At 35.8% G+C, this 24,080-nt stretch overlaps 1 protein-coding gene across 6 annotated transcripts in view; it reads right to left on the reverse strand.

The window, feature by feature from the left end:
• The window catches only part of TFEC (transcription factor EC), a 121,022-nt gene that overhangs the window by 31,455 nt on the left and 65,487 nt on the right, over positions 1-24,080 (reverse strand). For 5 of the 6 annotated variants that reach the window (XM_039223364.1, XM_039223366.1, XM_039223369.1 and 2 more), the window contains 2 exons: positions 21,393-21,641; positions 5,090-5,176 (listed from right to left, as the gene is read on the reverse strand). In XM_039223364.1, the coding sequence (XP_039079295.1) occupies positions 5,090-5,176; positions 21,393-21,641 (336 nt within the window). The remainder of the gene's footprint in view (positions 1-5,089; positions 5,177-21,392; positions 21,642-24,080) is intronic. The other variant, XM_039223365.1, reaches the window with a different exon arrangement.

Genomic DNA, 24,080 nt, shown 5'->3' on the forward strand with positions numbered 1-24,080 from the left:
TGATGTATCTGAGAAGAAGACTGTGAGCAATGTGCTGAAATTTTATCCATTAAGCTGCTCAGGTTGAGATATGGAGTAGGATGAGAGAGAAGTTTAATCAGGGTTGGAGTTTTGCCAGGGAAATAAAATGAGGAAGAATTGGGGATATGTTAGGAGTGCTTGCAAGACGATTGGTTATAGTGCTTGACCAAGGACTCTAGTCAGGTTAAGGAAATTTTCAAAATGTTGCAAGTGCGAAGTAATAGGTATTGAAAACATTAGTGATAGAGTCCATTGATTTGGAGCTTGAACAATTGGTGAAATAAGAACACTACAGTAGATGCACTGAAAAAAATAGAATGTAATGGTCAAAAAGTGTGAAATAAAAAACATGATGGGATAGAAAAAAATGGTAATATCGAGATCTGGGATATTATCATGTGAGGAGAGGGGTAAATGGGGGAGAGAAAAATACAATGACTCTAAAGAGAAGGAGAAACTGACAGATGAGGGTGTTGACAAAAGCATGCCTGATTTGGCTGAATGTTTCTTGCACTTTGGCTCTTTTGCAGTGTAGTTTACATAGTTGCAGTAAGAAGTAACTGGCAAGTGGGGTGCCTAGGAGGCTCAGTCAGTTAAGCATCCATCGGCTCAGGTCATGATCTCACAATTTGTGAGTTTGAGCCCTGTGTTGTGCTCTCAACTCAAAGCCTGGAGCCTCCTTCAGATTTTGTATCTCCCTTTCTCTCTACCACCCCCCCCCACCCTTGCACTCTGTCTTTCTCTCTCTCTCAAAAACAAATAGATGTTTTAAAAATTTTAAAAAAAGAAGTACTAACTATAGTCACTAATCAGTCCACATTCATTTCTGGGTCAGAAATACCTGGACTAAATTGATCTGTGAAAACCTGAACTACTGCATTCAACCTGGATAAAGTTGAAGGACCACCACAGGTGGCCCAAGATGCCCCTCAGCAGATTCCAAGCTTCCCATCAACAGAAGTTATAGATGACTTTTAGTTAAGCCTATATGCAGTGGTCCTGAGCTAAATCTTAGCTATATGAGGTCCAAAGTTTTCTGCTTATGCCACAGCAAGGGACTGGTAAAATGACCAACAGCACACCCAATAGATTGCCTCTAAATATGAAATTCTGCATATTTCTATGAGAACTAGAGAAAATATATGTAAAATACATGGAAAAGTGACCTTCAAATAATAGGTGAGAAATTAATAATAATTATTGTTGGTTGATAAATATCTCACTTTTTAAGCTTACCGTAATAGACATCTGTTGTTTTAGCCTCAGTAGAATACATTTATATTTATTTTGGCAACAACTTCTGCTCTCGTTCTTACTCTTAGTCTACGTAATCTATTGTGTGGGGCTGCTCACTCCATAGCTCCAGGGTGGGCCCAAGATCCAGAAAAATTGGCTTAGGGAGAGATACATGACAGGAATTGATCCAATAAGAATTATCCCAGAGATTTAGCTGGAACTAAGGGGAAAACGATGCCCTCTTTCTCGTAGGTTGCCAACCCTGACTGAATGTATCCATTAGGATGCATTTGGTTATAATAATCAGAAAATCCCAACACACTTAGCTTATAAAATAAGGGGGAAAAATCTTACATAATGTGAAATCCACAGGTGAAGAATTCTCCAGCGGGCATATAAAGCAGCACTTCTTTGTATTTCTCTTGTCTTTTCTTCTATCTTTTGTTTGTTTTGTTTTGTTTTTTTCTTAGTTTATTTAGCTCTGGGCAATAAAATGACTACATAAGTCACACTGTCCTGACACATCATGGAGAGGCAAAAACCTTCTCTTTCTTGGGTCTACTTTTAAGGCTTACGAAAATTCCCAGAAAGCTGCTCAACATGTCAGAATTGCAACACAAGCCCATTCTTAAAACTGTCTCTGGCAAAGGAAATAGGGCCACCAGGATTGGCTTAAGTTAATCAGAAACTTCTCTTCCTTGTGAAGAAATACTTTGTCTGCAACAAAAACTGGGTTAGCAAGAAGGAACTATGCGCACAGCTAGGAATAGGCTATGGTAATATTTGTTCAATGGCTAGGAATAAAGCCAGAACAGAAGAAAACAAAGGCAAAGTTACGGAGGGCTGCCCACATGCAACAGTCCTTAGGAATTTATATATGACATAAACAAACAAATTTCTTTCATGCTTAAGCCCCAGATGAGCCCTGTTCTGCCATCTGCCCTAATAGTTCACTGGCTTATATGCTTACTCGAAACATTCCTCTGGATCCAACAGGTCTGTATTTTCATCCACATGAACTATAAAAATCCTTCAGAGTTTCCTATCTCTGTTATACCTGCTATTCTTATACATTCTCTCTTTCTCACCTCTTGCCTTTTCTTATGTTGTTCTCTTAAGCTATTACTTTTCTGCATTCACAGCTACCTCTCAAAATCTTAACTGTCCTTCCTAACTATATTTCAAACATCATCTTTTCCTAAAGCATTTCCAAAAAAATCTCAATTTTTAAGGTTTCTCTTCCCCTTGAACTGCAGAGCCACTCTCTGACTAGCATTTCAAAAGTATGCATGCAGGTTACTAAGTAAGACTTAATATAAAAAAACAGCCTTGGAGATAAATGCTTTTAAATTTTTTAACGTTTATTTATTTTTGAGAGACAAAGAGAGACAGAGCATGAGCAGAGAAGGGGCAGAGAGAGAGGGAGACACAGAATCTGAAGCAGGCTCCAGGCTCTGACCTGTCCAAACAGAGCCCGATATGAGGCTCAAACTCATGAGTTGTGAGATCAAGACCTGAGCTGAAGTCAGACGCTTAACCGACTGAGCCACCCAGGGACCCCTTGAAGATAAATATTTTTAATTATTCTTGTAATGCAAAAGAAAGCAAGGAGAGGTTAAGCAACTTGCACAATGTCTGGATTAGACTCTGGGTTTAACACTGAGGTCCACACTCTCCCTCCCTGCCACTCAGGTATACCTCACTCCACTGCCCCACTATCATGTGATTTCTTGACATATTAATTGTGTCTTACTCAACTGAACTTCCTATGGTACATGTATTACACTTTGCCCATAGTATATATTGTATAAATAGATTTGGTTAATTGAACTCTTTAGGTTTATGTGTAGATCTAGATTTATCAATGATTGATGATTGGTCAACAGAGATATTTCTTTGTATAAGTACAGGTAGACCAGTAGCATCTATCTTTTTAAAAGTACATTCCGGATATCAAAAGGAAATTCCAGAGAGTTATTGCCAATTTGTACTGAGTATGCCATTTTGTGCAGCCTCTACAAAACACATAAGATCATTTGACAAAGAGAATGCTTCAGTATACAATTTTATTTTATTTTATTTTTTAATATTTTTATTTATTTTTAGGAGAGAGAGACAGCGTGAGCAGGGGAGGGTCAGAGAGAGAGGGAGTCACAGACTGAAACAGGCTCCAGGCTCCGAGCTGGCAGTCAGCACAGAGCCCGACGCGGGGCTCGAACCCACGAACTGCGAGATCATGACCTGAGAGAAAGTCGGAAGCTTAACCAACTAAGACACCCAGGCGCCCCATACAATTTTAATGAGTACCACATACAAAGAAAAGATTGCAGGAAATTAATATCATTTCCTCAAACCTAGAAGTTGAATACCAGTTAAAAAAATAGTATGTCCATGCTGTGAAATTAGACAGGGAGAAATTAGCATTAATAATATATTTGTCTAGAGAATTAGTTGGATTTCATGTAATTATGCTGCTTGAAATCTGAAGAGAGAAGAGATAAAAAGAATTGATAGGCCATCCAAAATAAATAAATAAAATAAAATAGGGGTGCCAGCGTGGCTCAGTCAGTTAAGTGTCTGACTCTTGATTTCGGCCTAGGTCATGATCTCAGGGTTTGTGACTTCAAGCCCCGTGTCCAACTCTGTGCTGACAGCACAGAACCTGTTTGGAATTCTATCTCTCTATGCCCCTCCCCTCACTTCCCCAAATAAATTAATAAACAAAAAATGATAATATAAAATAAAAATAAAACCTGCAAAAATAACAAGGTTTAAACCTCATTTGACCTTTGTCAGACAATGCCAGTATTAGTGACCTGTTTTAAAGTGGAGGTCCTGCATACCACAGAAAAGGAGGAAAAAGATGCTTCTCTCTTTAGATAGTCTATCTGGGAAAAAAGAAACAGAAAATAAAAAAGGGGTACTTTCTTCAGTTTTCTTTTAAGATCTTCAATTTAAATGTTCATCACTAACATATCCCAGCTCATTGATTTACTGATGAAAAATATCCATACTACACAATACAGTCAGAATTCGCTTTCTTTCAATGAAATGTTTAAAATAACAGCTCAATCACAATCCTTCACATTTTTCCTCATTTTTCTAAAAGGTCTAAAATCATAAGAAGACAAACCAACAATAACCCTTCAGACTATGTGGAAAGACCTTGCATACTCTTCACAAATGACATATTTAGTGATTAATAAATGAGAGATGAGAAGGCAACAGCAATCAAACAGGAGATAAGATACCATCCCTTCATTACATATCTTTCCAGGAATTTATGCTGATTGCAACATAGACATCTGTCTACATGCCTTAAAGTAGGGTGAGGCCTGTTCTACTTTTCGTAAGTTCATCTTTGATCTCTGGTTATTGGGTCTGAAGCAAAGTCAGATTTTTTATAGTTATAATATATTTTTTTTATCTCTAAGAGATGTAGAGCTCTCTGAATCTTATAGTTGTTAGTCATGGTAAAATTGTCCAAATTTAGCCATTAGCTTATGAGAGTGTTGATTATATGTTGTGTTTCAGGAAATCTGAAGATTAAATCACTCATTGAAAATGCTATAGTAGATTAGATGCATAATTAGGTGGATGTTTACAGGGAATAGATAGATAGATGGAATGTCACAATGTTATTCCTCAGTAACATTATATAAACTCTTTTTCTGCAGCAATTGATATTTTCTAATATTCATATGTTATCTTATGTCTGTTTCAAAAGCATAGAAAAAAAACCCATTTACTAATCAAATTAAATTGTTCTATATCATCAGATGCTATTATTTATTTCAGTCTCACTGACCTCCTCAGGTCTTGAAACACTTACTGTTCTTTGCATTAGCAGAGGAGAGTCTGTTCCTTCCTCTTTAAAACTTGATTCCATACCGATTATATCCTCAATAACGTCTTCCATCTAGCAAAATATAATACATTTAGAATACTGTGCATAATGAGAAGAGTTGTGCTTCAGCCTGAATTCAGAAAGAAAAAATTTAGCAATCTTTAAAAGTTTTTAATAATATTTAAATTAAGGTTATATGTATATCAAAACCCAGGATACTTTAGAACTTAAAATGAAGTAATCCTGACACTCTTTGATCTGTGTTGCTTTCCCATGCATTTGCTTCTACTACCAGCTGGCAGGTGATGGCTGGGCAAATCACCCTGGGCTAGTCCCTTGGAAATCGGTATCTATATAAATAGAGTGGTTATCATGAAGTGCCTCAAGCCAGAGCCCTTGTACTTAACATGTAGTGAGATGACTTCTTAAAACTTTACTTTCCTTTTGAAATGTTTTGATTGCGTCTTATAGGTGGATATTCAAATATCAGTGGTCAAACCAGCCAATTGGTTCACATGGATACAGAATACATGTAAAAATGTTATCTAACTTTCCCTAATGGCTAATAAGAATAACAGCAGTAACAACAACAACAATAATAATCATTGACATCTTAAATCGTAACAACAGCAAACACATATAGTGTGGGAGATGCACCAGGTACTGTTCCTTGTGCTTTGCATACATCGGCTCATTTAATCTTCACAAAAACTCTTGAGAAGTGGATACAATCATTACATCCATTGTACAGATGAGAAAATGGGGAGGAAAAAAACTCACAATAACTTGTTCCAGGTTACCAAGCTAGTGAGTGACAAAGGCAGGATGGAAGTCCTGGAAATCTGGCTGTAAAGTCCTAACTTAAATCGGCTTTTCACTCCTTTCTCAATTCCATTCTAAAACAGTCTTCCTTCTCTTCTCTACTTTAGTTGGAGAAGATTGTAAAAGCTTGTATTTTAAAAATACCATGATTGCCCCCCCCTTTCTCTCTAGTTATAGCTCTCCTCTCTCCCACTACATTCTCTTTAGTGACATTTAAAAATACAATGTAAACTCAAAGATAATAAGAATGCTGAATGCATACAACTGTAGCACTCTGAATTTCCTATAACATGTGCAGAAACAACCAGGACTAAACTTGATGAGACATATAAAAATATTTTATGATTCTGTTAATTTTATCTTCTAAGCATGATGTCTGAGAACATTAGAGAACCAAATTATTCAGACTTCTACTAAGATATCTTAAAGTTGATATGCCAAAAAAGCAGAACACTATTTAATATTAATTTAACAAAGATTTGTTGAGCGATACTTATGCAAGACCTTGCTGTAAGCACAGGATTTATAAAAGCAAACAGCACAAAGTCTCTGCCCTCACAGAGCCCTAACTCTAATGAGGAAACACATTAAACAGATTAATAACAAACAGTGGTCTGAAGAAATTAACACAGGTGGGGGAGAGGAATATCCTTCCTTGATAGGAATGAATGTTATTTAAGAAAATGGTCAGAGGAGGATTTATGGATATTTGAACAAAGACATGAATAGCATGGGGAAGGATAGTCTTTGGAAAGGAAGCAAAAAATACAAAGACCTTAAGGTAGAAACATGTATGTTGCAGAAAGAATGTTGGTTAGTGGGAATGGAGCAAGAGATGAGTTTGAGATGAAGTTGAAAAGTAGGCCCTCTAGGTTGGCCAGTGGTTTCCAACAAAAGTTTCTGCAAGCATAGGAATGTCCTACATCTGCACCATCCAATATAGTAGCAACTAGCCACATAATGGCTACTGAGCACCTGAAACATAGCTAATTTAACTGAGGAATTAAATCTTTTTTTCTCAAGTTTTAATTTAAATTCTACTTAGTTAACATGAAGTAATATTAGTTTCAGGAGTAGAATTTAGTGACTCATCACTTACATATAACACCCAGTGCTCATCCCAACAAGTGCCCTCCTTAATACTCCTCACCCATTTAACTCATCTACCCGCCCCCCCCAGCAAATGTCAGTTTGTTCTCTATCATTAAGAGTCTGTTTTATGGTTTGACCCTCTTTTTTTTTCCTCCTGTGTTCATCTGTTTTGTTTCTTAAACTCCACATATGAGTGAAATCATCTGGAATTTTTCTTTTGCTGACTGACTTACTTCATTTTGCATAATACTCTCTAGCTCCATCTACATCACTGCAAATGGCAAGATTCATTCATTTCTTTTTTTTATGGCTGAGAATATTCCATTATATTGGAATAGAGGATATAGACATTGATATAGATATAGATATATAGCATATATTCTGTATCCATTCATTTGTCTCAATGAGCATTTAAGTTCAGAAATTCAATACTTAATTTCATTTAATTTTTAAAGTTTTTATTGATTTTTAATTAATTTAAAGTTAAATTCAAATAGGCACATGTGGCTAGTGAGTACCATATTCAAGAGTGCAGCTGTTGACTATGTCTGGATTTTATTTATTGATTTATTTTAATTTTTAAAATTTGAGTATAGTTGACACACAATGTTACATTAGTTTCAGGTATATAACACAGTGATTCGATGAGTCTATATGTTAGGCTATGCTCACCACAAGTGTAGCTACTGTCCGTCACCATACAACACTATTACAGTACCATTGACAGTATTCCCTATACTCTGCCTTTTATTCCTGTGACTTATTCATTTCATAACTGAAAGCCTATACCTCACACTCTCCTTCACCCATTTTATTCATCCCCTACCCTCATCTGCTCTGGCAACATTCAGTTTGTTCTCTGTATTTATAAGTCTGATTCTGTTTTTTGTTTGTTCATTAGTTTTGTTTTTTAGATTTCACATATGGTCTGCACTTTACATATTATTCCATGTGCATCAAGAGATCTTTAAAGGATTTAGGATAATAAATATGTATATTTTATTTCTTCTATAGTACAGTCTGTGAAAGTTTTAAAATATATTCTTGATTATGTATATCATTTATCTCTTCTCTTTCTGAAAACTTGCATCATAAATGACCCACTCTCTTGCATCTTAGTTTTTCCCTGTTGCCTATAAAGATGCTTAGGTTTCTTGTATTTCAATAGAAAACCCTCCTTGGAGGCTCTTCTTTTCTTCTCTAACACCTCTACCTTCATTTCTGTCATCCACCTACACAACTGTCTTTTTATCCCTAATTTATTGATTACATTTATACCCCCATTACACTAAATTGATTTTGAGATCTAAAATCCATTAAAAAACCTCACTTCACAGCTTCTAGGAATCTTCATAATTAATCACCTAAGACTTTGGTTGTTATTTTTAAAAAGACAATAAACACAACATTTTAATCAGATGAAACAGAAATAACATATTAGGCAAAAACAAAAAAAAAAAGAGAGAGAAAAGAATTACAAATCAGCAGAATAAGCATCCTTAAAATGATAAATGAAGATAATGAAATACAAGACAGAACAAATTATTTTGACTCAAATCAAAATGGGGATAATAGGTATAGAAAGTATGAGGTTTGAGGACAAAGGAAGAACATTTATAAGATTTGAGAAGTTTAAAAATAAAGATCTAGAAAAGACTAGGATGAAAATTTTCAACAACACTGGGTACAAGAAGACAATGGGATAATAATTGAAGTATTAAAGGTAAAGAACTTTGAACCTAGACATTTATAACCAATAAAATATCAGTTAAGTAAGTGGGTGAAATAATATTGTTCTTAGGCATAAAAACTCAGAGGTTTTAAGGCAAAGAGATCTTTGAAAAGCACTCTTTCCAAAATGAGACAAAGACCCCACTTAAAAGAAACACAGACCAATTTCCCTGATGAACATTGATGTAAAAATTCTCGACAAGATACTAGCAAATCGAATCCAACACTATATTAAAAGAATTATTCACCATGATCATGTGGGATTTAATTATGCACAGATGGGGTGGTTCAATATCTACAAATCAATCAACGTGATATACCACATTAATAAAAGAAAGGATAAGAACATGATCTTCTCAATAGATGCAGAAAAATCATTTGACAAAAACAGCATCCTTTCTTGATAAAACTCTCAGGAAAGTATGGATAGAAGTAATATAACCTCAACATCATAAAGGCCATATACAAAAGACTTATAACTAATATCATCCTCAATGGGGAAAAACTGAGAGCTTTTCCCCTAAGGTCAGGAACACAAGAGGGATGTCCACTCTCACCACTGTTGTTGAACATAATCCTGGAAGTCCTAGCCTCAGCAATCAGACAACAAAAAAGAAATAAAAGGCATCCAAATCAGCAAGGAAGAAGTCAAACTTTTATTCTTTTCAGACAATTCTTTTTTACAACTCTATGTAAAAAAGATGAAAGACTCCTCCAAAAATTTGCTAGAACTGATACATGAATTCAACAAAGTTGTGGGATATAAAATCAATGTACAGAAATCTAATACATTTCTATACACCAATAATGAAGCATTAGAAAACAAAATCAAGGAATCAATCCCATTTACAATTGCACCAAAGACTGTAAGGTACCTAGGAATAAACCTAACTAAAGAGGTCAAAGATCTGTACACTGAAAACTATGGAACACTTATGAAAGAAATTGAAGAAGACAGAAAGAAATGGAAACACATTCCACGCTTATGGATCGAAAGAACAACTACTGCTAAAATGTCTATATTACCCAAAGCAATCTATGCATTCAGTGCAATATCTATCAAAATAACACCAGTATTTTTCACAGAGCTAAAACAAACAATTCTAAAATTTGTATTGAAGCAGAAAAGACACCAAATACTCAAAGTAATGTTCCAAAAAAAAAAAAAAAAGCCTAGAGGCATCACAGGTCTGGACTTTAGCCTATATTACAAAGCTGTAATTATCAAGACAGTATGCTACTGGCACAAAAACAGACACATATACCAATGGAACAGAAGAGAGAACCCAGAAACAGACCCAAAAATGTATGGATCCAAAAATAATCTTCAACAAAGCAGGAAAGAATATCCAATGGAAAAAAGATAGTGTCTTCAACAAATGGTGTTGGGAAAACTGGACAGTGACATGCAGAATGAAACTGGGCCATACACAAAAATAAACTCAAAATGGATGAAAGACCTAAGTGTAAGATAGGAAACCATCAAAATGCTAAAGGAGAAAACAGGAAGCAACCTCTTTGACCTTGGCCACACAAGTTCTTACTGAGAAATGTCTCTGGAAGCAAGGGAAACAAAAGCAAAAATGAAATTAGGACCTCATTAAGATAAAAAGCTTCGGCACAGCAATAGAAATAATAAAAAAAATACTAAAAGGCAACCAATGGAATGGAAACATTTATTTCCAAATGACATATCAAATAAAGGGTTTGTATCCAAACTCTATAAAGAACTTCTCCAACTCAATATTCAAAAAAAAAAAAAACCCAAATAATTCAGTTAAGAAATGAGCAGAAGACATTAATAAACACTTTTCCAAAGAAGGCATCCATATGGCTAACAGACACATGAAAAGATATTCAACAAGACTCATCATCAAGGGAATACAAATCAAAACCACAATTAGCTACCACCTCACACCTGTTAGAGTGACTAAAATTAATAACTCAGGAAACAACAGATGTTGGCAAGGATGGGGAGAAAGGGGAGCCCTTTTGCACTGCAAACTGGTTCAGTCACTCTGGAAAACAGTATGGAGCTTCCTCGAGAAATTAAAAGTAGAACTACCCAATGACCCAGCAACTGCACTACTAGGTATTTATCCAAAGGATACAAAAATGCTGATGCGAAGGAGCACATGCACCCCGATCTTACTAACAATAGTCAGATTATGTAAAGAGCCCAAATTTCCATTAACTAATGAATGGATAAAGAAGTAGTGGTGTATGTGTGTGTGTGTGTGTGTGTGTGTGTGTGTGTGTGTGTGTAATGGAATATTACTGGGCAATCAAAAAGAATGGAATCTTGCCATTTGCAAAAATGTGGATGGAACTACAGTGTATTATGCTAAGTGAAATAAGTCAATCAGAGAAAGAAAAATATCATATAATTTCATTTATATGGAAATTTAAGAAGCAAAACAGATGAATATAGGGGAAGAAAAGGAAAAATAAAATAAGATAAGATAAAGACAGAGGCAAATCATAAGAGACTCTTAACTATAGAGAACAAACTGAAGGTTGATGGAGGGGAGGTGGACAGGGGGATGGACTAGACGGGTGAAGGGTATAAAGGAAACCACTTGTTATGATGAGCACTGGGTGTTGTATGTAAGGGATGAATCACTAAATTTTACTCCTGAAACCAACACTACTTTCTTTATATGTTAACTAACTTGAATTTAAATTAAAAAAAAGAAAATATAATATTTTCTTATATAATTTCTTATAATATTTATAATATTATAAATATAAATTATATATATAAATATCTATATATAAAAATACCTATATATATATATGAGAGATACTATAAAATATCAGTACAGGGAGATAGGTGAGAACAAGAAGAATGATATAAGACCATACTCTGGAAGACTTTTACTTAAGGGTACAACATAAGGGGCGCCTGGATGGCTCAGTCGGTTAAGTATGCGACTTTGGCTCAGGTCATGATCTCATGGTTCATGGGTGCCAGCCCCGCGTGGGGCTCTGTGCTGACAGCCAGCTCAGAGCCTGGAGCCTGTGTCAGATTCTGCATCTCCCTCTCTCTCTGACCCTCCCCTGCTCACGCTGTCTCTCTCTCTAAAATAAATAAAACATTTTTTTTTAAAAAGGGTAAAACTTAAATCTTTCTGAACAATGATAGAGGTATAGAAAAAATATAACCATGCATTTTAAAAAAGTTAGAGTAACAAAAAAAGAAAAGAGAAAAATGTAACTTGTTCAATGGAGGATAGAAAAAAAGATGACAAATAATGAAACAAAGTATAATAATTTAAAAACATGAAAAAAAAACCCTAATAGTAAAACAAGAATGTAAATGTATTATCACACTGTTCAAGAAACTATCTCTCAAATTGGATTTTTAAAAGGTATTGTAATATTTAACTAATGTAAGAGAGAAAGCTGAAAATAAAGTGAAAATTGACCCACAAATATGACCAAAAGGAAACCACAGTAGTAATGTTAATATTAGGCCATTACAAATTTGATAAAATTTTAAAGAAAAAATAATACCAAATGATCATAAATTTATATACACCTGAAAATATCTACAACAACAACTTGTCAGAATTCTATGGAAAAATAAAGCAATAATTGTGGTTGAATATTTGAACTCACCTCTCTCAAAATCATAAATCTGAATTTAGCCTTCTCTTCACCTACTCTTTGGACCTTTGAGTTTGTCATCCTCTAAACCACTCCATTTCTAAAATCTTAAATTCTACTGTCTCGTTCACCAAAATGCAATCTTCCTTTTATATGCACTCTGGACACTGTTGACAATCAACTAAACAATTTTTGGTTTATGACTATCTGTGTCTTTGCCTGATATTCTTTCTGTCCAGCCATCCTAAACATTACCTTCTTCTATCAACTCTGAATTCAAGACAATAGAATGATTTCTACCCACCATTCTACCAAAATTCCTTTCATTGCCATTTTCTTGACCGCTTGACTGTCAAATCCAATAGGTATTTATCAGCCCTTATTTTACTAGACTCAGCTACTACACTTGAGTGTTTAGGTCATTTCTTTCTTCTTTAAACTAACTCTTTGGTTTTGAGGACATAGCACTAGCTATCTTTTTATTTTACATTTACAGCCCCTCTTCTCTGACCATCCCTTAAATATTGCTGATGGCTCAGTCCCATCCTTTCTTCTTGGCTCTCATTATATTCAGGATCTTCAGGAGCTTTCCATCTCATTTGAGCTTTCAAGTACTCGCCACAGCTTATAACTTTCAAATATTTTCCTCCCATCTAGATAACTCTCTTCATAGATCTCTAGCTGTCACTAGCATCTCCACATGGTGGTCTCCCAGATACCTCAACTCTAACATGTTCTAATTGAGGGTCCATCACCTCTCACTGCATTACAGAAATAACCTCCCAACTGGCCCTCCACTTCCTCCAGGATCCTTCCCTTATATAGCTGACAATGATATTAAGGTCAAATTTGATTATGTCACCCCAAACTCCACATTTAAACCTTTCAAGGATTTGAAATTGTTTAACATAGAGTGCCAACCTTTCTGTGATTTGTCAATTGCTATATTTCTGGTGTCACCTTTTGCAACCATCTGCCTACTCTTTCTTTTTTTTTTTTTTTCTATGCTTGTTTTCTTTTCTTTTTTTTTTTTTTACAAATAGTTTATTGTCAAATTAGTTTCCACATAACACCCAGTGCTCATCCCCACAAGTGCCCTCCTCCATGCCCATCCCCCCTCCCCCTCCCACATCCACCAGTCCTCAGTTTTTGTCAGCATTCAAGAGTCTCTCATGGTTTGCCTCTCTCCCTTTCCCCCACCATTTCCCCCCTTCTTCTCCCGATTGGTCCTCTGTTAAGTTCCTCCTAGTCCTCTTATACGTGCACACATATGATATTTGTCCTTCTCTGCCTGACTTATTTCGCTCAGCATAACACCCTCAAGGTCCATCCATGTAGCTACACATGGCCAGATTTCATTGTTTCTCATTGCCATGTAGTATTCCATGGTATAGATAAACCACATCTTCTTGATCCATTCATCTGTTGATGGACACTTAGGCTCTTTCCATGTTTTAGCTATTGTGGAGAGTGCTGCTATGAACATTGGGGTACATGTGCTCCTATGCCTCAGCATTTCTGTATCCCTTGGGTAAATTCCTAGCAGTGCTATTGCTGGGTCATAAGGGAGTTCTATTGTTAGTTTCCTGAGGAACCTCCACACTGTTTTCCAGAGGGGCTGTACCAGTTTACATTCCCACCAACAGTGTAGGAGGGTGCCCGTTTCTCCACATCCTCGCCAGCATCTAGAGTTCTCTGATTTGCTCATTTTAGCCACTCTGACTGGCGTGAGGTGGTATCTCAGTGTGGTTTTGATTTGTATTTCCCTGATGAGGAGGGATGCTGAGCATCGTTTCATGTGTCTGTTGGCCATCTGGATGTCCTCTTTGGAGAAGTGTCTGTTCATGTCTTCTGCCCATTTCTTCACTGGGTTGTTTGTTTTTCGGGCGTGTAGTTTGGTGAGTTCCTTATAGATTCTGGATATTAACCCTTTATCTGATATGTCATTTGCAACTATCTTTTCCCATTCCGTTGGTTGCCTATTAATTTTCTGGGTTGTTTCCTTGGCTGTGCAGAAGCTTTTAATCTTGATGAGGTCCCAACAGTTTATTTTTGCTCTTGATTCCCTTGCTTTTGGGGATGTGTCAAGTAAGAAGTTGCTGCGGTGGAGGTCAAGGAGGTTGTTTCCTGCTTTCTCCTCTAGGGTGTTGATAGTTTCCTGTCTCACGTTCAGGTCCTTTATCCATTTTGAGTTGATTTTTGTGCATGGTGTGAGAAAATGATCTAGTTTCATTCTTCTGCATGTTGCTGTCCAGTTCTCCCAACACCATCTGTTAAAAAGGCTGTCTTTTTTCCATTGGATATTCTTTCCTGCTTTGTCAAAGATCAGTTGGCTGTATACTTTTGGGTCCACTTCTGAGTTCTCAATTCTGTTCCATTGGTCTATGTGTCTGTTTTTGTGCCAATACCATACTGTCTTGAGGATGACAGCTTTGTAGTAGAGGCTGAAGTCTGGGATGGTGATACCTCCCGTTTTGGTTTTATTTTTCAGTATTACTTTGGCTATTCGGGGTCTTTTGTGGTTCCATACAAATTTTTGGATAGTTTGTTCTAGTTTTGAGAAGTATGCTGGTGCAATTTTGATTGGAATTGCATTGAATGTGTAGAGTGCTTTAGGTAGTAATGACATCTTAACTATATTTATTCTTCCTATCCATGAGCATGGAATGTTTTTCCATTTCTTTGTGTCTTCTTCAATTTCCTTCATAAGTTTTCTATAGTTTTCATCATACAGATCTCTTGTATCCTTGGTTAGGTTTATTCCGAGGTATTTTATGGTTTTTTGTGCAATTGTGAATGGGATCAGTTTCTTGATTTCTCTTTCTGTTGCTTCATTATTGGTGTATAAAAATGCAACCGATTTCTGTACGTTGATTTTGTACCCTGCAACTTGGCTGAATTCTTGGATCAGTTCTAGTAGGCTTCTGGTGGAGTCTGTCGGGTTTTCTATGTAGAGTATCATGTCATCTGCGAAGAGTGAAAGTTTGACTTCCTCTTTGCCAATTCTGATGCCTTTGATTTCCTTTTGTTGTCTGATGGCTGATGCTAGGACTTCCAGCACTATGTTAAACAACAGTGGTGAGAGTGGACATCCCTGTCGTGTTCCTGATCTCAGGGGGAAAGCTCTCAGTTTTTCCCCGTTGAGGATGATGTTAGCTGAAGGCTTCTCATAGATGGCTTTGATGATGTTTAAGTAGGTTCCTTCTATCCCAACTTTCTCGAGAGTCTTTATTAAGAAGGGATGCTGTATTTTGTCAAATGCTTTTTCTGCATCTATTGACAGGATCATATGGTTTTTATCTTTTCTTTTATTGATATGATGGATCACATTGATTGATTTGCGAATGTTGAACCAGCCCTGTAACCCAGGAATGAATCCCACTTGATCTTGGTGGATGATTCTTTTGATATGCTGCTGGATTCGATTTGCAAGGATCTTGTTGAGAATTTTTGCATCCGTATTCATCAAGGATATTGGCCTATAGTTCTCTTTTTTTGCTGGATCTCTGTCTGGCTTGGGAATCAGAGTGATGCTGGCTTCATAAAATGAGTCCGGGAGTTTTCCTTCGACTTCTATTTTTTGGAATAGCTTGAGAAGAATTGGGATTAATTCTGTTTTAAATGTCTGGTAGAATTCCCCAGGGAAACCATCAGGTCCAGGGCTCTTATTTGTTGGGAGATTTTTGATCACTGATTCGATTTCTTCACTCGTTATGGGTCTGTTCAGGTTTTCTATTTCTTCCCGTGTGAATTTTGGTAGTGAGTGTGTGTTTAGGAATTTGTCCATTTCTTCTAAGTTGTCCAATTTGTTGGCATATAATTTTTCATAGTATTCCCTGATAATTGCTTGTATTTCTGAGGGGTTGGTTGTAATAAGTCCATTTTCATTCATAATTTTGTCTATTTGGGTGCTCTCTCTTTTCTTTTTGATAAGCCTGGCTAGAGGTTTGTCAATTTTGTTTACTTTTTCAAAAAACCAACTCTTGGTTTCATTGATCTGTTCAATTGTTTCTTTGGTCTCTATGTTGTTTATTTCTGCTCTAATTTTTACTATTTCTCTTCTTCTACTGGGTTTAGGGCGTTCTTGTTGCTCTGCCTCTAGCTCCTTTAGGTGAGCTGTTAGATTTTGGACTTGTGCTTTTTCTAATCTCTTGAAATAGGCCTGGAGAGCAATGTACTTTCCTCTTAGGACTGCCTTGGCCGCATCCCATAGATTTTGAATTGTTGTGTTTTCATTTTCATTTGTTTCCATATATTTTTTAATTTCCTCTCTAATTGCCTGATTGGCCCATTCATTCTTTAGAAGGGTGTTCTTTAACCTCCATGTTTTTGGCGGTTTTCCAGACTTCTTCCTGTAATTGATTTCAAGTTTCAAAGCATTGTGATCTGACAGTGTGCATGGTATGATCTCTATTCTTTTATATTTATTGAGGGCTGCTTTATGTCCCAGTATGTGATCTATCTTGGAGAATGTGCCATGCGCACTTGAGAAGAAAGTAAATTCCCTGGCCTCAGGATGTAAAGTTCTAAATATATCCGTCAGATCCATCTGGTCCAATGTGTCTTTCAAGTCCATTATTTCTTTAGTGATTTTCTGTCTGGTTGACCTATCCATTGCTGTAAGCGGAGTATTAAAGTCCCCTGCTATTAGCACATTCTTATCTATAAGCTTGTTTCTGTTTGTGATTAATTGTTTTAGATATTTAGGTGCTCCCATATTCGGTGCGTAGACATTTATGATTGTTAGTTCTTCCTGATGGATGGACCCTGTAATTATTATGTAGTGCCCTTCTTCATCTCTTGTGATTGTCTTTAATTTAAAGTCCAGTTTGTCTGATATAAGTATCGCTACTCCGGCTTTCTTTTGATTTCCTGTAGCATGATATATATTTCTCCATCCCCTTACTTTTAATCTGAAGGTATCTTCCCGTCTAAAATGAGTTTCTTGTAGACAGCATATTGATGGATTTTGTTTTTTAATCCATTCTGCTACCCTATGTCTTTTGATTGGAGCATTCAGCCCATTTACATTCAGTGTTATTATTGAAATATGTGGGTTTAGAGTCTTTGTATCTTTTGTAGGGTTCATGTTTGTGGTGGTGTCTCTGGTATCTTTGTTCCTTGCAACCTTTCCTTCAGAGCATCCCCCTCAGGATTTCTTGTAGGGCTGGCTTCGTGGTGACAAATTCTTTCAATTTCTGTTTATTTGGAAAGGTTTTTATCTCTCCTTCTATTTTGAATGACAGGCTTGCTGGATAGAGGATTCTTGGCTGCATATTTTTACTGTTCATCACATTGAAGATTTCCTGCCATTCCTTTCTAGCCTGCCAAGTTTCAGTAGATAGGTCTGTCACCACTCTGATAGGTTTCCCTTTGTATGTTAGGGCCCTTTTCTCCCTAGCTGCTTTCAAAATTCTCTCTTTGTCCTTGTATTTGGCCATTTTTACTATGATATGTCGTGCAGAAGATCGATTCAAGTTACGTCTGAGGGGAGTCCTCTGAGCCTCTTGTATTTCCACATTTACTTCCTTCCCCAGGTCGGGGAAGTTCTCTGCTATAATTTGTTCCAGGACTCCTTCAGCACCTTTCCCTCTCTCTTCCTCTTCTGGGATTCCTATGATACGGATATTGTTGCGTTTGACCGTATCGCTGAGCTCTCGAATTCTTCTTTCCTGTTCCTGGATCAGTTTGTCTCTTTTTTTGTCAGCTTCTTGTTTTTCTATAATGGTGTCTTCTAAATCACTTATTCTCCTTTCTGCCTCTTCAATCCGTGCATTGGAGGCCTCTAATTTATTATGGATCTCATTTATCGCATTTTTTAATTCTTCATGCCTATTTTTATTTTCCATTCTGTCTGTAGCCATAGTTTCTTTGATGTCCCCTATGTTTTTTTCAAGCCCTGCTATTAATTTTACCATTATTATTCTAAAATCTTGTTCAGTGATGCTGCTGATATCTGTTTTGAGCAGTTCATTAGCTGTCATTTCTTCTTGGAGTTTCTTTGGAGGAGAGGTCTTTCGTTTCGTCATTTTAGTTGGCTTTCCGGCTCTTGTTGGTTTTAGAGACCTGTTATGCTCTCTGTTTCTATGAGCGCTGCTATATCCAAGAAGACTCTTTGACTTTCCAGGGCCTATCCTTTCTGCTCACTCATTTTCTGCTGTTCCCCATCTTTATTCTTCATTCATGCCATCTCATCTAGCTAAATGCCCCACTAGCCACTTTCTCTAAGTTTTACTATTAACATTTCTGAATAAGAACAACATTTTCATGCTCCTATTTATACCACTGTGCTCTGTACATAATATTATAATTATTTGCTAATTTTTTTTTCTCTCCCTTTCAACTTAGAGTTCCCAGGAGATACAGAAGATAAGAAAACAAGGCAATGAATAATTAAAACAGCATGTGCTGTGAAAATGCTATGATAAGTATAATTTTTGTCCATATGTTATAGGTGTTGCCATGAAAAGTCAGAGAATAAGCATGGTTCTACACAGAGAACCACCAGTAAAAGCACCTTAGAGAAGAAAACTGAAATGAATTTTGAATAGTGAGTTAGAATTATCTAGCCAAATCTTGGAGACTGAATGAGTAGTTGGTAAAGAAAAGACAGGAGAAGAGAGAACCTGGCCACTAGTGAGAATCACTAGCAAACCCACATGGCTGAAACAGAGTGTCATAGGGCTGCCAAACAATAAATCTGGGTCAGGAGGCTAGGGTTACATGTGGAAGGGTCCTGTGTGTCATGTAGAAATTTGGATTTTATCCTGGAAAGGCCCAGGATAAAAAAAATGGTCCTTTTGATTTTCTATTTCCTGTCACAGAAACCATTCACCACCAAGTTACTCCTATTATCAACCCCCAAATCCTAAATCACAGACTTATTCTGTGGTAGCTATATTCTCTGAGGTCTCCTTTGAATTAATGAACTGCTTTCTGATGTCACAGGAAGACAAGCTTAGGAGAAAGAAACACCAAAGGATGGAAACAGTCACTGTCCCGAGCCCCCACTCTGCCTTTGTGTTTGGAACTTTAAAAATGCAAGCATCAAAACAACTCTTCAAGTCATAGGAATGCTAGGAAGGTTAAGGATTGAGACCACACAGCTAGTAAGTGGTAGCTCTAACCCCATATGGTCTGACTCTAAAGATTGCACTCTTGCTGTTTGTGACATGGACCCCTAGCATGAATCAAAGAACATTAGGAAATTGCAGCAACATAGAATACATCTTAGCTATGAAAGATAACAAGACCATTAATGGTGGCTGGATGTGAAAACATGCATGTGATAAGTTGAATCAAAGAGAACACACACTGATTAAAACTATAACACAATGGACAACATTATGATTAAATAGACATTGATGACAGAAGAACCTTTATATACATTGTTGAAAGTACAATGGTTTAAAAAATAGAATAAATCTTCTATAGCCAATATTCACATTGACCCTAGAGCTCCACACCTCTTGAGGCTTTCAACCCTTCTCAGACGCAACTTTGACTGACACCATTGAAAAGACCACTATGATCACATAAATTTCCTTTATAATGTAAAAAATTATAAAAGAAAGAGTAAGCTGTCTTTCTAGGGAATAAAAACATTTAATAAGAAAAACTGAGAACACTGAGATATGTTATTTATCCTTTCTTATTTTTAGAAAACATATTTCATAAGATACATAATAAGATCATTTTCTGGGTTTTGCCTAGAGCTGACTGGCATATGCATATCCTTTGGGATTTGTTTTTTTTTTTTTTTTTCCTTTAGAAATCAATCTTTTGCACCATGAAATGAACTTTGGAAGAAGGGGTTTGTAAGATAAATGGTATTGGTTGAGTTCTAATATTTACTATACAGATGATTTTCATCCTACATATATTTTTATGATCTTCATAGAGTGAATAGAAAACCTACCTCTACATTTCATATTTTTACAAAATTCCTTAGAAATCCACTATTGAAAAGTTTAAGTAAATATACGTGTAGAGATTTACACTCAGTTTTAGATTTCAAAGAGTTCTGTTTTGTGGTTGTTTTATATTTTATTAAACTGTCTACCAGATCCTTATTATTTTCCTTTTTTCTGGATTAAAGTAAAAGTGGCAAAAAATGAAATCTCCCTCTATCACTTGGAATTCACATAACAGGATACTGAGCATTACTTTTTGATGATTGGAGGCTACAGAGTTAATAGCTAAAAAGCAGTGACCTGAAATCAGTAATCATCATCAGGAATGTAGATTGGGAGATTAAACATGGGAGATCATAGGACTATGGCTCCATCTAACAAATCAAATGGAAAAAAAGAAAAGGAAAAGAATAGAAAGTTCAGCTATGAATATAGTTTTCCACACTGAGATATTAAAGGAAGTCTTTTTCCCACGTCTAGTGGCTTGTCAGTTCAATTCATTCTTCAATACTTTTTGAAGATTCATTCATAAGCAGGTCACAATAAATATAAACCCCACAATGTCACACATTTCATTTTGTATCCCTGGTACTTCTAAATTCCCATTATTTAGTAAATGGTAGACAAGTATTTGTGAAAAATAGAAATGAATGAGTGAATAATAAATAGTAAGAAATCCAGATATAATTCCATAAAATATGAAGTGCAATAAGATTTTCATACTTATTTTGGAGCACATATTGACTGCTGTTTAAAAAACTTCTTCCTATTTTATTTTAATGGGTATTTAAGATAATAGAACTATTGATAAATATTTTAACTTAATATACCAGAAAATCTTTACAAAGCTAAATCTGTCTAATATATATTACTGGTAGAGCCTTTTTTGATTCACATTGATAGATTACTGAAATGAGTATGGAAAAATGAATTGTTATATTTTATTATCCATAGTCATTAATATGTGCATAACTAATTATTATACATAAGTCCACTAAGACATCCCTGGTGTTAAATGCATTTGCATTTGGAATGTTTACTATAAAAATGTAGACTTCAATTTCTTTACATTTTTTCTCAAAAACTGATTCTAGATTTTCATAAGTAGCTATTAGACATACATGCCATTCCACATTGTCATCTTCTTTCCCAAGACTTAGTAACTTGGTGAGTGGATTTCCAGGAAGGCCAGCGTCACTCTCGGGAGATGGGTGCCCATGCTGTACCAGAGGCGCACTGCTTGGTGTTGGAGGTTGTGACCGTTTAAGAGTCTGGTTGACAATTTGGTAGTCAAGGGTCATGAAGGGTTTTACTTGTCTCTGCACTTTCTGTAGCTGGGACTTCGAAGGACCTTCCAGGTGTGCTGACACCTACAAAATAGAAATGGATAAAGGCAACGTGGAGGAACATCTGGTGACTCCGAGCTCCACCTTCAACAACTGAATTATGACAACAGACTCATGACAATGTCTGCTGCTCTCAAATTTATGGTTCATGCTTCTGTCATAGTTTACATAAGATGCTAGAAGATAACAGTTTTTAAGAAATAATTTAAAAAACTTACTAAATTTTTTAAGTATATTTTAAGAATAACCCTCAAAATAATACGCAGCTGAACTAAAATTTGGAATAATACATAAAGCAAAATACTTTTTGAGGTTCCAGAAAAGAAAGCCTAAAATAAAACAAGGAAACTATAGCTGATTCACTATTATTAGTAATTTTCATATAATATGTATTTCTTGGATTTTTTTACATACAAATATTCTATTGGACATAATCACAACTATTTTTTTATAATATATATATATTTTTAAGTGTATTTATTTATTTTGAGAAAGAGAGAAATAGAGTAAGTGGAGAAGGGGCAGAGAGAGAGAGAGAGGTAGAGAGAGAAAATCCCAAGCAGATTCTGCACTGCTGGGACCGGGGCTTGAACTCACAAGCTGTGAGATCATGGCCTGAGCCAAAGTCAGACCCTAAACTGACTGAGCCACCCCGGTGCCTCATTATTAAGTATTTTAAAAAATTATCCGTGATGGGGCAGAAACTAGAAGTATATACATTAAATATTAAATGTGATCCTCGGGGCACCTGGGTGGCTCAGCCAGTTAAGTGTCTGACTTTGGCTCAGGTCATGATCTCACAGTTTATGAGTTTGAGCTCCACATTGGGCTCTGTGCTGACAGCTCAGAGCCTGGAGCCTCCTTCAGATTCTGTGTCTCCCCCTCTCTCTGCTCCTCCCATGCTCATGCTCTGTCTCTCTCTGTTTCTCAATAATAAAAACATTTAAAAAATTAAAAATGAATAAATAAAGATCTGTGCTAAACTTATTTTTATTTTTAAATATCTTATGTTTAGGGTCATCTGTTTTGATCTTGATCTTGGGGTCATGAGTTTGAGCCCCATGTTGGGTATAGAGTTACATAAATAAATACATAAATAAATAAAAATAATCTTATTTTTAAACCTTTTCATATTCTCAATAATAATTTTGTAGAGTGTTATGAATTGAAGGAATCATTCACAGAAAACTTTAACCAGGGTCATGTGCCAACTAAACAACTATGCAGTATTTTGAAATCTCTTTTCAAAACACAGCCTTAAAATTGTGTTATTTATCAGAGTTAACGGTATAACATTAATTGCACAAGGGCGATTGTAAGCATTTCAAGCTTTTCCTTTAAAAGACTCTGAAAGTAGTATTGCCTGCCAGTCCTCTTTATATTTACTATGCTGTTATGTGACTTCTAATACATTTTCCTCAAGTGGCCTATATATAAACCTATTTAATATTTCCCTCATGTTAAACAATAGTAAAGATTGCTGTACAGTGCTTATTTTTCCTTTTATTTCAGCTACACAAACTACTCCTTAAATCCCTTAACATGCATTAGCCCAGATAAATAGCCTTTACAAAGTATTTTGCATTTAAATTAGCTGGTTTGGGGTACAATATTGTAGTAGTTACTTTAGTTTAATTCTGTTATGCTGACATTTTTAGCATTATTTTAATTGTACCTCCATAAAATAATTTTTCAGTCATATAAAAAAGATTAAGATTGGTAATAAAGATTACACATATTACTAATTATATTGCTATGAGCTTTAAAGTTGTAAAATAACATTTCATTAAAATGCCAGTGGTAACTTTTTTAGGGTAGCTACTTAGGTTACTTTACCGTTTTAGTTAATCCTTCTTAATCTGCATATACACACAAAATATACATTATAAATACCATCTTCAGATTTACAAATCATACAATGTGGCAGAAAACTAAAGAACATTGTATACCTACAAATGAAAAATACCTCTTGTTCTAAGAAAAGTGTGTTGAATTAGAATTTACAACCTTCATTAACTAGTTCATTTTTCACTTTGCATCCATTGACTCTAAAGCCTTCATTAGAGTACTTATTGCATTTGGTGTTACATTAAGAATACAAGAGAAGTAGTAAATGTGACCCCAGGGCTCTACAAGCTTATGATCTAGTTGGGTAGTGTTAATATCCAACTACAGTAAAAACAATAATAATAATAACAATAATAATATGCAACAGGTACCAGGCACCATGCCAAGCTATTTACATTCATTATTTTGTTTAATCTTTGTTACAGCCTTTAAAGGGAAGTATCATTAGTATCCTCACTGCACTATGTAGATGAAGCCACTGAGACAGGGAGATTTAATAACATGCCTCCTATCACTCCACTAATAACTAATAAGGGATGGAGCTGGAATAAGGAACATGCCTTCTTTTTTTTTTTTTAATGTTTTATTTATTTCTAGGAGAGAGAGACAGCGTGA

This window comes from Hyaena hyaena, unplaced genomic scaffold, assembly GCF_003009895.1.
Source record: "Hyaena hyaena isolate Hyena2069 unplaced genomic scaffold, ASM300989v1 scaffold_1339, whole genome shotgun sequence".
Lineage (NCBI taxonomy): Eukaryota > Metazoa > Chordata > Mammalia > Carnivora > Hyaenidae > Hyaena > Hyaena hyaena.